The sequence below is a fragment of the Hemitrygon akajei genome, chromosome 1 (assembly GCF_048418815.1).
Source record: "Hemitrygon akajei chromosome 1, sHemAka1.3, whole genome shotgun sequence".
Taxonomy (NCBI): Eukaryota; Metazoa; Chordata; class Chondrichthyes; order Myliobatiformes; family Dasyatidae; genus Hemitrygon; species Hemitrygon akajei.
In genome coordinates, this window is record NC_133124.1 from 152,291,887 (window position 1) to 152,307,567 (window position 15,681).

At 40.9% G+C, this 15,681-nt stretch overlaps 1 protein-coding gene across 14 annotated transcripts in view; it reads right to left on the reverse strand.

Annotated features, from left to right (window-relative positions):
• fam49bb (family with sequence similarity 49 member Bb) overlaps positions 1–15,681 on the reverse strand; it is a 208,726-nt gene that overhangs the window by 14,329 nt on the left and 178,716 nt on the right. For all 14 annotated transcript variants that reach the window (XM_073052909.1, XM_073052939.1, XM_073052946.1 and 11 more), the window contains 5 exons: positions 13,272–13,408; positions 10,515–10,592; positions 6,450–6,566; positions 6,284–6,363; positions 5,369–5,495 (listed from right to left, as the gene is read on the reverse strand). In XM_073052909.1, the coding sequence (XP_072909010.1) occupies positions 5,369–5,495; positions 6,284–6,363; positions 6,450–6,566; positions 10,515–10,592; positions 13,272–13,408 (539 nt within the window). The remainder of the gene's footprint in view (positions 1–5,368; positions 5,496–6,283; positions 6,364–6,449; positions 6,567–10,514; positions 10,593–13,271; positions 13,409–15,681) is intronic.

Below are 15,681 nucleotides of genomic sequence, written 5' to 3' on the forward strand. Positions count from 1 at the left end.
AATTGGTATGTTTGTAAGCGATGTCAGTTAACAGTTTGTCTCCAGAGGTGGAGAGAGAAAGTTCAAGAAAGGGGAGGGAGGTGTCAAATGAACCAAGTGAATTTAAGGACAGGGTGGAGGCAAAGTTGATGAAATTGACGAGCTCAGCTTAGGTGCATGAAGCAACACAAACACAATCATCCAGATAGCAAAGGAAGAGTTGGGAAGCATTCACGGAACGTGGACTGTTCTATGTAGCCAACAAAAAGACAGGCACAGCTGGGGCTCATGTGAGTGCCCATAGCTACCCCTTGAGTCTGGAGAAAGAGGGAGGAGATGAAGGAGAAATTGTTGAGGGTGAGGACCAGCTCTGCCAGACAGGAGATTGTGGTGGGAGGGGAACTAGTTGGTTCTTTTGATGAGAAAGAAGCAGAGAGCATTAAGGCCTTCTTGATGGGGGAGAGAAATGTATAGCGAATGGACATCCATGGCGAAAAGGAGGTAGTCAAGGCCAGAGAGTTGAAAGTTGTTGAAGAGATCCGGAGCATGTGAAGTGTCATGGATATAAGTGGGAAGGGACCGAACCAAGGAGGAGAGAATGAAGTTGAGGTATGAAAACACAAGTTCAGCATGGCAGAAGCAGGCAGAGACAATAGGCCTACTGAGAAAGTCAGGTTTGTGGATCTTGGGTAAGAGGTAGAAGCAAGCAGTGTAGGGGAGGGGAATTATAAGTTTGGTGGCAGTGGATGGGAGTTCTCCAGAGTTGAGGAGGTCAGTGATAGTATTGGAGACAATTTTCTGATGATCCAAAGTGGGGTCCTCTTCAAGGAACAGATAAGAGGAGCTGTCTGAGAGTTGCCACCTGACCTCAGCAAAGTAGAAGTCAGTCCGCCACACTACAACAGCACCCCTTTTGTTTGCAGGTTGATGGTAAGGTTGGGATATGGTGCTGAGGGAGTGGAGGACAGTGTGTACGGAGGGATAAGGTTGAAGAAGAAATGAGGAGTGCTGAACTTGAGATAGTTGGTGTCTCATCGACAATTAGAGATGAAAAGATCCAGATCAAGCAGAGAACCAGAGCAGGGTGTTCAAGAAGAGGAGGACTGGAGACAGGAGAAGGGGGTCATCAATGCAGGGTGAGGTTTTTGTCAAAAAAATGGGCTTGGAGACCAAAGCAATAAAAGAAGAGTTGCGGATGCAAAACTCACTGAGATGTGGGCAAAGGTGGACAAAAGTAAGGCCCATGCTGAAGACAGAACATTCCGCCTCAAAGAGAGGAAGGTTGGAAGAAATGGTGAAGACAGAGCAGGGATTAAAGGTGGGGGGGGGGGGGGGGGGGGAAGGTTGATGTGTTCAGGGAAGTTTAAAATGGAGCCTCTGAGGACCCCAATGGTGATGGTGGAGCCTGAGAGACCAAGAGTGATGATGGAGAAAGGGAGCCCAGGGGCCCAGCAGCAGCAAGGAAGGTCTCAACCTGAAGTTAAAAACATAGAAAACTACAGCACAATGCAGGCCCTTCAGCCCACAATGCTGTGCTGAACACGTACTTACTTTAGAAATTACCTAGGGTTACCCATAGCCCTCTTTTTTTCTAAGCTCCATGTACCTATCCAGGAGTCTCTTAAAAGACCCTATCGTATCCGCCTCCATCACGTCGCCGGCAGCCCATTCCACGCACTCACCACTCTCTGTGTAAAAAAAAAACTTACCCCTGACATCTCCTCTGTACCTACTTCCAAGCACCTTAAAACTGTGTCCTCTTGTTGCAACCATTTCAGCCCTGGGGAAAAGGCTTCTGACTATCCACACGATCAATGCCTCTCATCATCTTATACACCTCTATCAGGTCACCTCTCATCCTCCGTCACTTCCAAGAGAAAAGACCAAGTTCACTCAATCTATTCTCATAAGGCATGCTCCCCAATCCAGGCAACGTCCTTGTAAATCTCCTCTGCACCCTTTCTATGGCTTCCACATCCTTCTTGCAGTGAGGCAACCAGAACTGAACACAGTACTCCAGGTGGGGTCTGACCAGGTTCCAATACAGCTGTAACATTATGTCTTGGCTCTTGAACTCAATCCCACAGTTGATGAAGGCCAATGCACTGTATGTCTTCTTAACCACACAGTTAACCTGTGCTGCAGCTTTGAGTCTTCTATAGACATGGACCCCAAGATCCCTCTGATCCTCCACACTGCCAAGTGTCTTATCATTAATACTACATTCTGCCATCATATTTGACCTACCAAAACGAACCACCTCACACTCACCTGGTTGAACTCCATCTGCCACTTCTCTGCCCAGTTTTGCATCCTATCGATGTCCCAATGTAACCTCTGACAGCTCTCCACACTATCCACAACACCCCCAATCTTTGTGCCATCAGCGAATTTACTAACCCATCTCTCCACTTCCTCATTCAGGTCATTTATAAAAATCACGAAGAGAAGGGGTCCCAGAGGCACACCACTGGTCACCAACCTCCATACAGAATTATACCCCTCTACAACTACTCTTTGCCTTCTGTGGGCAACCCAATTTTGGACCCAAAAAGCAAGGTCCCCTTGGACCCCATACTTCCTTACTTTCTCAATAAGCCTTGCATGGGGTACCTTATCAAATGCCTTGCTGAAATCCATATACACTACATCTACTGTTCTACCTTCATCAGTGTGTTTAGTCACCTCCTCAAAAGATTCAATCAGGCTCATAAGGCATGACCTACCTTTGATAAAGCCATGCTGACTATACCTAATCATATTATGCCTCTCGAAATGTTCATAAATCCTGCCTCTTAGAATCTTTTCCATCAACTTACCAACCACTGAAGTAAGACTCACTGGTCTATAATTTCCTGGACTATCTCTACTCCTTTTCTTGAATAAGGAAACAAAATCTGCAACCCACCAATTCTCCGGAGCCTCTCCCAGTCTTCCAGTCATATCTCTTCCAGTCCTGGTGACTTAACCTGATGCTTTCCAAAAGCTCCAGCGCATCCTCTTTCCTAATGTCTATGTGCTCAAACTTTTCAGTCACTGTAAGTCATCCCTACAATCGCCAAGATCCTTTTCCGTAGTGAATACTGAAACAAAGCATTCATTAAGTACTTCCGCTATCTCCTCCGGTTCCATACACACTTTTCCACTGTCACCCTTGATTGGTCCTATTCCCTCACGTCTTATAACCATATAACAATTACAGCACGGAAACAGGCCATCTCGGCCCTTCTAGTCTGTGCTGAACGCTTACTCTCACCTAGTCCCACCGACCTGCACTCAGCCCATAACTCTCCATTTCTTTTCTGTCCATATACCTATCCAATTTTACTTTAAATGACAATATCAAACCTGCCTCTACCACTTCTACTGGAAGCTTGTTCCACACAGCTACCACTCTCTGAGTAAAGAAGTTCCCCCTAGTGTTACCCCTAAACTTTTGCCCCCTAACTCTCAACTCATGTTCTCTTGTTTGAAACTTCCCTACCCTCAATGGAAAAAGCCTATCCACGTCAACCCTATCTATTCCCCCTCATAATTTTAAATACCTCTATCAAGTCCCCCGTCAACCTTCTATATTCCAAAGAATAAAGACCTAACTTGTTCAACCTTTCTCTGTAACTTAGGTGCTGAAACCCAGGTAACATTCTAGTAAAGCTCCTCTGTACTCTCTCTGATTTGTTGACATATTTCCTGTAATTCGGTGACCAGAACTGTACACAATACTCCAAATTTGGCCTCACCAATGCCTTGTACAATTTTAACATTTCATCCCAACTCCTATACTTAATGCTCTGATTCATGAAGGCCAGCATACCAAAAGCTTTCTTCACCACCCTATCCACATAAGATTCCACCTTCAGGGAACTATGCACCATTATTCCCAGATCACTCTGTTCTATTGCATTCCTCAATGCCCTACCATTTACCATGAATGTCCTATTTTGATTAGTCATACCAAAACATAGCACCTCACAATTATCGGCATTAAACTCGATCTGCCATCTTTCAGCCCACTCTTCTAACTGGCTTAAATCTCTCTGCAAGCTTTGAAAACCTACTTCATTATCCACACCACCACCTATCTTAGTATCATCTGCATACTTACTAATCCAATTTACCACCCCATCATCCAGATCATTAATGTACATGACAAACAACATTGGACCCAGTACAGATCCCTGAGGCACACCACTAGTCACCAGCCTCCAACTTGACAAACAGTTATCAACCACTACTCTCTGGCATCCTCTTATCCTCTTGCTCTTCATATACTTGTAAAATGCCTTGGGGTTTTCCTTAATGCTGCTCGCCAAGGCATTCTCATGGCCAAGTTGCTGATGTTCGAAGTCCGGGCTGGAGCTGAAAGCTGTGCAATTTACAGTCTGAAGCTCACCTCACCTGAACAGGGAGAGACTTATTCCTGTTGTAACCTACCACCCCATGAGCCTCTCCATCCAACACATCATTCTCCGCAACATCTGACATCTCCAAAGGGATTCTACCACCAAACACGCGTTTACCTCTCATCGCCCTCCACACATTCTCCACTTTCCACAGGGATTGTTCCCTCCGTGATTTCCTTGTCCACTCACTGCTCCCCACTAATCTCCAACCCGGCACTTATCCCTGCAAGCAGCCAAAGTGTTTCACCTGCCCATTCACCTCCTCTCTTGCCTCCAAAAAGTCCTTCATTGGTGAATCTATTGTATCCGTTGCTCCTGATGCGGCCTCATCTATACCGGTGAGACCCATTGTAAATTGGGGGACTGCTTTGTCGAGCACCTTCGGTCCATCCACCAAAAGTGGAATTTCCCAGTGGTCAACCATCTTAATTCCTATTCCAACAGGTTGGTCCATGGTCTTCTCTTGTGCTGTGATGAAGCCACACTAAGGGTGAAGGAGCAACACCTCATATTCTGTCTGAGTAGCTTTCAACCTGACAGCATGAACATCGATTTCGCCTTCTGGTAAAAGTTTTTTCCCCTCCCTCTTCTTCCATTTGTCACTGTGGCTTCTTACTTCTTCTCACCTGTTTTTCACCTCCCCCTGGTGCCCCTCCATCTTCCCTTTCTCCCACGGCCCACACTCCTTTCCAATCAGATTCCTTCCTTTCCAGCTCTTTGCCTTTCCCACCCACCTGGCATCATCTACTACCCTCTAGCTATCCTCCTTCCCTTCCCCCACCACTTTTTTATTCAGATACTACCTCATCCCCACTTCCTCTCTAGTCCTGAGGAAGGGTCTCGGTTCAAAATATTGACAGTTTATTCATTTCCATAGATTCTGTCTGACCTGCCAAGTTCCTCCAACATTTTACGTGTGTTGATTTGAAACTAACAGCTTGAAGAGATACATGACAATATAATCAGAATGAACAGATTGAACTCACGTCTATTTTAGATGTTTTGGCAAATGCCCCAACTGGATGCACGTGATCATAAAGAATGATAACGCCTACCATCACCCTCAGACAAAATGATACTGTTTCTTCATTTGCAAATCTGCTCTTGTATTCCCTGTACACAAAGAAATAAACCAGACAAGCATTTCTATGATTTTAAAGTTCAGTTTCACTTAAAAACAGTGCCATATTACCACTTACGAACACATCAGTAATCGTGGAAATAATTTTTTGGCTAATATAACCAATTACTTTACCTCGCCAAGTTGACTGGATTGAATAAGGCTCACTACATGATTCCAAATGAAACACTGACAGCCATGCTAAATTACATTAAATATTGTAATTTGCTTCATGCTAAGAATTTGATAGCCAATTTGTAACACCCCAAATAAAATTACACAATTGGAATCAATAAATTCTACTTATCAATGCTTTAAGTGAGCAGTGAGCACAAGGGATGAAGACATTTAGTGTGAATTACTAATCTCCAGGACTCGCTGGGTGACTTAAACCTGCTTGTTTCACACACAAGACAACTGCCCCTTAGTATCCCTTTTATTTTCAATAATTTTTTAGCCCTATATATAGATTGCCATTTAAACTTGCTTTATACGATTAGAACTTAAAACTATGGATTAAATTATCCCTTTAATGATAATTGTTAAAAAGTCAAAAAAGCATCATTACCAATCTAATAAAATTGTTAGATTTTAAAAAGAAATTCACATTTTCTTTTCCTCCATCCCATTTTTGCTCATAAGTCTATACCTCCTCTGCTGTTTTACTTTCTATTTCTAACTTAATGCTGATTTGCTACAACATCCTAGTCTAGTCAGTGGGATATGGGCCATAGCAATATCTCTCTGAAATAATTACCAATAAGAAACATGTCCTACTCACGGTGTCTCTAGCATAACTCTGCACACACTTGCCATTGTGCTTAAGCAGTCAGTCGTGTTTTCTATAGGTAGAGACTTGTTCTACAAAAGATGTTTAAAAAGTATCAGCTTTATTTTTCACATATACATCAGACTCTTTGCATGTTAGGCTACATCAATATACTTACATCTGAAACAAACTTTGTTGTGGCATCACTCAAGGTTTTTAACATTGGAGTCGCTTCAGCATAAAACAAGGACATTCTGTTGGCCAATTCATTATTTACTTCATTTTCTCCTTCTGCCTACAAATAAAAGAGTTCATAACTTTGTTTAATAAGTGCAATCATTGAACAACTAAAATCACCATGAATTCACAAGTACCTAAAGAACTGTACACTATATATAAGTGAACCTACTTTGCCATTCACTAAGATCATTACCATAGAATTCCATTTTCCTGCCCTATGGCTACATGCTTTGATTCTCTTAGTTTCCAAAAATCCTTTTTGTCTTGTGTTTCGTGTTGATGTTCATTGACTAGGTATCTGGAGCCTGCTGTACGTAATTCCAAAAATTTAAAATCCTCCAAGTGAAAACATTTCTCTATGTCATGAGACTGCCGACTCAAGAAAGACTATCTATTTCTTCTAAATCTTGAGTTTTCATGACCATCAGCTCATTTAAGCAATGCTACCGAGGATAAGCATATGATCTAACGTACAGGACAACAGCCCAAAAATAGGTAAGTAGCATTAGTTCTTTCTTAGGATGGTAGGATACAATAGGAAAATAGTTTAGTTTAATGTGTTTGCACACATTTATATGTGTGGGGGAGGAGTGGTGTAGGATAGTGGGAAAAGTATGGAAGAAGCATAGAGATGATAGTGGGGAGAGTGATCAGTTTGAACCAAAGTGTAACTGGATCAGTTGCGTAAATATTCAGATAGCAATGTGGAGTTATACAGGAGTGTGACAGATTGGCTGGTTGTGTAGTTTTGCAACAGTCTTGTACTCAACATCAGTAAGACCAATGAACTGATTGTGGACTTGAGGAAATGAAAGTCGAGAAAAGACACACCAGCCCTCATCAATGGGTAGGCAGTGGAAAGGGTGAGCAGTTTCAAGTTCCTGGGTGTCAATATCTCTGAAAGTCTATCCTAGGCCCAACGTATTGATGCAATCATGAAGAAAGCGCAACAGCTGTTATAGTCGGCCCTCCTTATCTGCAGGTTCCGCATGCGCAGATTCAACCAACAGCAGATCAGGAAAACCCTGAAGTTCTCTCTCCAGCACTCGTTGTTTGAGCATGTACAGACTATTTTTTCTTGTCATTATTCCCTAAACAATAGTCTAACAACTATTTACATAGCATTTACGCTGTATTGGGTATTATAGGTAATCTAGAAATGACTTAAAAGTACAGGCAGTTCCTGGGTTATGAATGAGTTCCGTTCCTGAGTCCGTCTTTAACTTGGATTTGAAGTCGGAACAGGTACATCCAGTATGATTTAGCGTCAGTTAGTCAAACGTTTTTCTTAGTATATAGTACATATTTTACCTTACTATGCATATAAAACACTTAAGAAACGTATGTCTTTCAATAATTAAACCACTGTGTTGCTTAGTAATAATTGTAGCTTTCATTGGGGCAGGGCCTTTCACATGCTCCATTAAAATTGTTCCAATCATTGACCGACTGTAGTCTAACGCTTTTCCAATGACTGATGGCGTTTCACCTCTTTCCGATCGCTTTATTACTTCCACCTAATTTTCAATCGTGATCGTGGTTATTTTCGTGAACAGAAACACTGCGGATTCAGAGCTGTACCGTCAGGTCCTAAAGACCACCGCACTCAGACAGGTTAAACAAGGGACTTGAGCATCCGCGTTTTTGGTATCCGCGGGGGGTCTTGGAACCAATCCCCCACGGATAAGGAGGGCCGACTGTATTTCATTAAGACTTGGTATGACACAAAGCTTCTAACTAGTTTCTACAGATGCACCATGGAGAGCATTCTAGCTGGTTGCATCACTGTCTAGTATGGAGGGGCTACCGCACAAGACTGGAAAAGCTCCAGAGGGTTGTAAGCACAGCCAGTTTACGACCATGGGCACTAGCTTCCTCCATCGAGAACATCTTCAAAAAGTGATGCCTCAAGAAGGCAGTACCATCATTGGGGACAAACACCATCTATAAATTTGCCAATGACACAACTGTTGCTGGCAGAACCTCAGATGTGATGATGTACACGAACGAGATAAATTGTCTGCTTCAGTATAGTCGCATCAACAACTTTGCACTCGACATCAGTGAGACGAAGGAATTGATTGTGGACTTCAGGAAGGGCAAGTCGAGGGAATACACACATCAGTTCTCATTAAGGTGGAAAGGGTGAGCAGTTTCAAGCTCCTGGGTGCCAACATTGCTGAAGATCTATCCTTGGCCCAACCTACTGAATCAATTACAAAGAGGGCATAAAAGCGGCCATAGTTCATTATGAGTTAGGGGAGATTTGGTATGTGACAAATGACTCTAGCAAGTTTCTACAGATGTACCATAGAGGGAATTCACAATAGTTGCATCATCTGTTATGAAGAAGCCACTACACAGGATTGGAAAAAGCTGAGCAGAGTTGTAAATTCAGCCAGCTCCATTGTGGGCACTAGCCTTTTCAAAATCAAAGAAATTTTCAAAAGATATGCCTCAAAAAGGTGGCTTTCATCATTAAAGGCACCCAGAACATACCCTTTTCTCATTACTACCACCAGGGAGGAGGTACAGGAGCCTGAAGACACACAATCAACATTTTAGGAACAACTTCTTCCCCTCCACCATCAGATTTCTAAACAGACATTCAACCCATAAACACTACCCCACTACTTTTGCTCTCTTATTGTACAACTTATTTCTCTTCTATTTACATTTCTTAATAAAATGTATAGTATATTTTATGTACTGCACTGTACTGCTGCAGCAAAACAACACATTTCATGACATATGTTAATAAAGCTGATTCAGAATACTGTGGTTACAAAATAAAGTCAAAGGACAGAGCATGCTGCAACAAATGAATCACATCTTCATTTCCCCGAGTTTCGCTTATCATCTAAGCACATCAAGAGGGTGCTAACAACATTATTCTAACTTCATTGGAACATATTCACCACTCCTTGTACCAGACACACAGTGCCATCACTGTGCACTGCAGCAACTCACCAAATACACCTAGAAGTGCAAGACAAGTTTTCTCCAAGTCATTTGGCATCCTGAAATTTATCACTAAATTTCTAACATTTCCTATCCATTCCAACACTATGGTAGTACTTCACTTACCTGTGTTTACTCTCACCTTCTCAAGCCTAACTTGAAAGCACCATAGAAAGAAGGAAACCTTTATCAGGTGACACTGGGTAGGCTGAGACTGTTTCCCTTGGAGTGCAGATTGATAATGTCTTTGTTTTTCCCCATGGTAAGTAACACACCCCCCCCCCCCCCACCTACAGAGTAGTAGAGTCAAATAATAGAGGCCACAGATTTAAGGTAAGGGGGAAAAATTTAAAGGGGACTTGAGGGGAAAACTCTGTATACAGTATAGAGGATGGCGGGTATCTGAAATGAACTGCCAAAGGAATTCTTAGAGGAAAATATAATGATGTTTAAAAGCAATTAGTCAGATAGCTGGATAGGAAAGCTTTAAAGGAATATGCTCTATAACTCTATAAACTCCTATGCTTTATAACTTTAAAATTAAAGTGAACAATAATGCTCAAATATTTGCAAGTACATCAAAATAGATAGCAAAAAAGTGATTTTTAATGAACTTTTTGAACATTTTATAAACTGTAAATGAAGATGCTAATATGCACATGATTAAAAAGTGAAATGTCATAAACAAATCTGAACTGCCTCAAGTATTTCAAAATTTCCTATTTATCAGGTGGAAAAGGAATGCAAATATACTGCAAACAGTTATTTATGGTCAGGGAAAATATTAGAGCATATTGAGGCTTTGTTAAAGTGCAAAGGAGCATAACATTTTCAGTTTTATTATACAAACAGTGAGAGGAGTTTGCACATTAGTTCACAACCGAATTCTGCTGATTAGATTTAAGAAGAATAGAAAAGTGCACTTTGTAGAGAAAGAAATCAGTATAGCAATATCTGGACCTCCAGTTTAATAGCACTTCTTCATACCCCAAAAGTTGCTTTCAGCTTTCTTTTGCCAGAAAATCCTAAACATTTGACTTACTGGAACATTGTTGATCCTCATGCGACTTAAAGTTCTCCTGTAGTAGCTGAAATCATTCTGTATAGCAGGATTTGTCATCTGTATAATTAAATGAAATTAATTTTGCTTTTCCTGCTTAAAATTCAATAATATAAAATTGAAATGTATTTAATATAAAATATTTTATATATAAAATCTATACAAAATATACATATGCATTGAGAAGTGATTGTTATATCCAGAAAACATCAGTGATGGTCAAAGTCAACATTAAGAAATATTTTCATAAACATTTGTGCCCAAAGATTTCAAGAAATAATACCATTTATTTTAATGTTAAAATAACCTGTAAAATCATTAGAATTTTTTTATTATGACCAAACCTTTGCAAAATCCATGTAGGATTAGAGATGGTGTAATTATATTTTACGAAGCCTTGTTAATTGAATAGCATTCAATAGGTTCTTCCTTCCCTTGTTTCATCATCCACTTTTCCCTCTACTGATGACACTGCCAACCTCCCACCCAACATCTGAACACAAGTTCTGATCTAGACCATGTGTCTCCTTGAGCCAACTCAGTCACTGAGTAAGATTATGGATAATCTGCCCTTGATCTTAACTCCATTTCCACAATGCCCATCTCTCATATATTTTAAAAATCTGTAACTTAGTTCTGAGTATATTCAATGACAATCTGCACAGCTCTCTGGAACTGCGAATTCCAAAGGTTCACAGCTTACTGAAGTGAATTCTTCCCCATCTCTATCTTCAATGTACACTTACTGGCCACTTTATTAGGTACACCTGCTCATTAATGCAAATAGCTAATCAGCCAACTCAATTTATAAAAGCATGCAGACACAAGATTCAATTGTTGTTCAGACCAAACATTAGAATGGGTAAGAAATGTGAGCTAAGTGACTTTGACTGTAAAATAATTTTGGTGCCAGATGGGGTGGTTTGAGTATCTCAGAAACTGCTGATCTCCTGGGACTTTCATGCACAACAGTCTCTAGAGTTTACATGAAAATCATGCAAAAAACAAAAAAAAAATCCAGTGAGTGGCATTTCTGGGGGCAAAAACATCTTGATAATGAGAGAGGCAGAGGACAATGGCCAAACTGGTTCAAGCTGACAGGAAGGTGACAGTAAATCAAATAACCACACATTGCAACATTTGTGTGCACAAGAGTGCATCTCTGAATGCACATGTTGAACCTTGAAGTGGATAGGCTACATTAGCACAAGACCATCAACATACACCCAGTGGTCTCTTTATTAAGTACTGTCTGTCGGGCTTCCTAGTTTTGGATACCCTTACAACTGGAAACTTCCACATTCATATCTGTTCTCATCCTTCTAAACTCCAATGAGTATACGTCCAACATTTTCAATCGTTTATCATCCCAACATCTACCCTAGAGAACCTCTCAGAACAGTTTTCGAACAAATCAATCCCTCCTTGACAAGAGGAAGAAATAGGCATAAGACTCCAGTCGTGGTATTATCAAAGACGTCACCAATTGTACCAAAATTCCCCAACTTTTATAGTCCATCTCTCTTGAAGTAATAGTCTTATCAACATACCATTTTCTTCCCTAATTACTGTTGTAATTTGAGTTTTATGTATGAGGACAACTAGAACTCTATAAACTCTACAATTAAACAATAGTTTGATTTTCTATTAATCCTATCAAATAGATAACCTTACAGTGTCCCTTTTACATTTCATCTGCCAAATATTTGCCTACCATTTATTCCCTTTTGCTAACTCTGTGCACTCTTCATCTTCAATTTTCACTTACCTTCGTTCTGTTTAGCACTTTTTATTACACTCAACCCAGTTCTTTCAACTAAATCGTAAATATAGGTCAAATCTAGATTTGTAGATAGTTGAGACTGCATACATGATTCTCCATGAAATCCTATTTGTTGTAGCTTGCTGGCTTGGAGCAGTTCTATCCCCAATATATTATGGAGGCATGAAACTGAGGAGAAGCTATCAACAAGAGCACAGAAAGTCACTGGTTCAGGTTTTTATTTGACTCGTAGTTTGAAGGTGGTAGAAGCCATCTTTTCTAACAGGAATCTCTGGGATCCATCTCAAGTTTCTAACATCAGCCAAATAGAGATCATGCATTTATGGCTATGAAAATTGTATGTGCATGTCCACAAGTGCATAGAGGGGGAGCAGGCAGAAAAGGGAATCAAATATGATTCCCTTTTGTGTTACATTGTTTATATTGTGTTCAATTCTGGTCACCTCATTATAGGAAGGATGTGGAAGCTATGGAGAGCTAGGACTTTTCTCTTTGGAGCGCAGAAGAATGAGAGGGGACTTGATAGAGGTCTACAAGATTATGAGAGGCATAGATAGGGTGGATAGTCAGTACCTGTTTCCCAGGACACCAATAGCAAACACCAGATTGCATAGGTACAAAATTAAGGGAGGGAAGTTTAGGGGAGACATCAGGGGTAAGTTTTTTTACACAGAGGGTTGTGAGTGCCTGGAATGAGTTGCCAAGGATGGTGGTGGAGGCTAAAACATTAGGGGTATTTAAGAGCCTCTTGGACAGGCACATGGATGAAAGAAAAATGGAGGGTTATGGGGTAGTGTGGGTTTAGTACTTTTTTTAAGGATTATATGGGTTGGCACAAGATGGAGGGCTGAAGGGTTTGTACTGTGCCGCAGTGTTCTATGGTTCTATGAGCCTATCAACATCACATTACTGCTATAGTATACACTGCTGATGCACCATTGTACACCTTTGCTCACCTTCAGTTCATCAAACCGTAATGTAAAATGAAGTATCTCAGCAAACTGCTTGGCAAGAGCCTGCTCCCGCTCAAGATGTTGTGTCGGACTGTATGGTGTGCTGGTCAGTGCTCCCAACAAGCCATGCAATGCTGCTTCTATAAGAAAGAATATTTGGATTACTGGCATGAACACTAAGATTACTTACACAAAACAAGGAGGAAGGTGAATGAGCAGAAATCAGTATCCATCAAAGTGAAAATCTGAATGATATCTGATCTTCAATTCTGAAGCTCACAAGTACCTTCACTGAGGAATGACTTTTTATTTAAATTATTAAGATCTCAGTCATTAATTAATTTCTGTAAATACTGTATTATACTTAGAAATCAACATCATGTTGTTGCTATGAATATGTCCAATGATTTAGGAAAATCTGCAGTTGAGTATTTGTAGGCAATTTTAATTTAAGCTGATTTGTTCCTGAATGCAGGCTACACAAACATAACAACAAGCATGATGGGAAGAAATACTATAGAATTCTAGGCTGCAGCTTCATTTTTATTTAACTCACGGCATTGCCCCAGGTACAATAATTTACAAGATATCAAATGGAATTAACACTACTGGCCAGAAAAAAATACGGAGCATGCACACAAAACTCCTTATTCACCATAGAACCACAGAACATTACAGCACAGAAACAGGCCTTTTGGCCCTTCTTGGCTGTGCCGAACCATTTTTCTGCCGTGTCCCACTGACCTGCACCCAGGTCATATCCCTCCAAACCCCTCTCATCCATGAACCTGTCCAAGTTGTTCTTAAATGTCAAAAGTGAGCCCACATTTACCACTTCATCTGGCAGCTCATTCCACACTCCCACCACTCTTTGTGTGAAGAAGCCCCCCCCATATTCCTTTTAAACTTTTCCCCCTTCACCCTTAACCCATGTCCTCTTGTTTTTTTCTCCATTAGCCTCAGTGGTAAAAGCCTGCTTGCATTCACTCTAATCTATACTCATCATCATTTTATATACCTCTATCAAATCTCCCCTCATTCTTCTACACTCAAGGGAATAAAGTCCTAACCTATTCAACCTTTCTCTGTAACTCAGTTTCTCAAGTCGCAGCAACATCCTTGTAAACCTTCTCTGCACTCTTTCAACCTTACTAATATCCTTCCTGTAATTTGAGGACCAAAACTGTACACAATACTCCAAATTAGGCTTCACTAATGCCTTATATTACCTTACCATAATATTCCAACTCTTATACTCAATACTTTGATTTATAAAGGCCAATGTACCAGAAGCTCTCTTTACTACCCTATCTACCTGTGATGCCACTTTTAGGCTATTTTGTATCTGTACTCCCAGATCTCTCTGTTCTACTGCACTCCTCAGTGTCCTACCATTTACCTTGTATGTTCTACCTTGGTTTGTCCTTCCAAAGTGCAATACCTCACACTCGTCTGTATTAAACTCCATCTGCCATTTTTCACCCCATTTTTCCAGCTGGTCCAAATCCCTCTACAAGCTTTGAAAACCTTCCTCACTGTCCACTACACCTCCAATCTTTGTATCATCAGCAAATTTGCTGATCTAATTTACCACATTATCATCCAGATCATAGATATAGATGACAAATAACAATGGACCCAGCACTGATCCCTGTAGCACACCACTAGTCATAGGCCTCCACTCAGAGAAGCAATTCTCCACTACCACTCTCTGGCTTCTCCCATTGAGCTAATGTCTAATCCAATTTACTACCTCACCATGTATACCTAGCAACTGAATCTTCCTAACCTCCCATGTGGGACCTTGTCAAAGACCTTACTGAAGTCCATGCAGACAACATCCACTGCCTTCCCTTCATCCACTTTCCTGGTAACCTCCTCGAAAAACTCTAATAGATTTGTTAAACATGACCCACCACGCACAAAGCCATGTTGACTCTCCCTAATAAGCCCCTGTCTATCCAAATACTTGTAGACCCTATCTCTTTGTACTCCTTCCAATAATTTACCTACTACCAACATCAAACTTACCGGCCTATAATTTCCTGGATTACTTTTAGAGCCTTTTTTAAACAACGGAACAACATGAGCTAGCATATCCGGCACCTCACCCGTAGATATCGACATTTTAAATGTATCTGCCAGGGCGCCTGCAATTTCAACACTAGTCTCCTTCAAGGTCCGAGGGAATACCCTGTCAAGTCCTGGGGATTTATCTACTCTGATTTGCCTCAAGAAAACAAGCACCTCCTCCTCTTCAATCTGTATAGGTTCCATGACCTCACTACTTGTTTGCCTTATTTCCATTGACTCCATGCCAGTTTCCTTAGGAAATACAGACACAAAAAAACCATTTAAGATCTCCTCCATTTCTTTTGGTTCCATACATAGCTGACAACTCTGATCTTCAAGA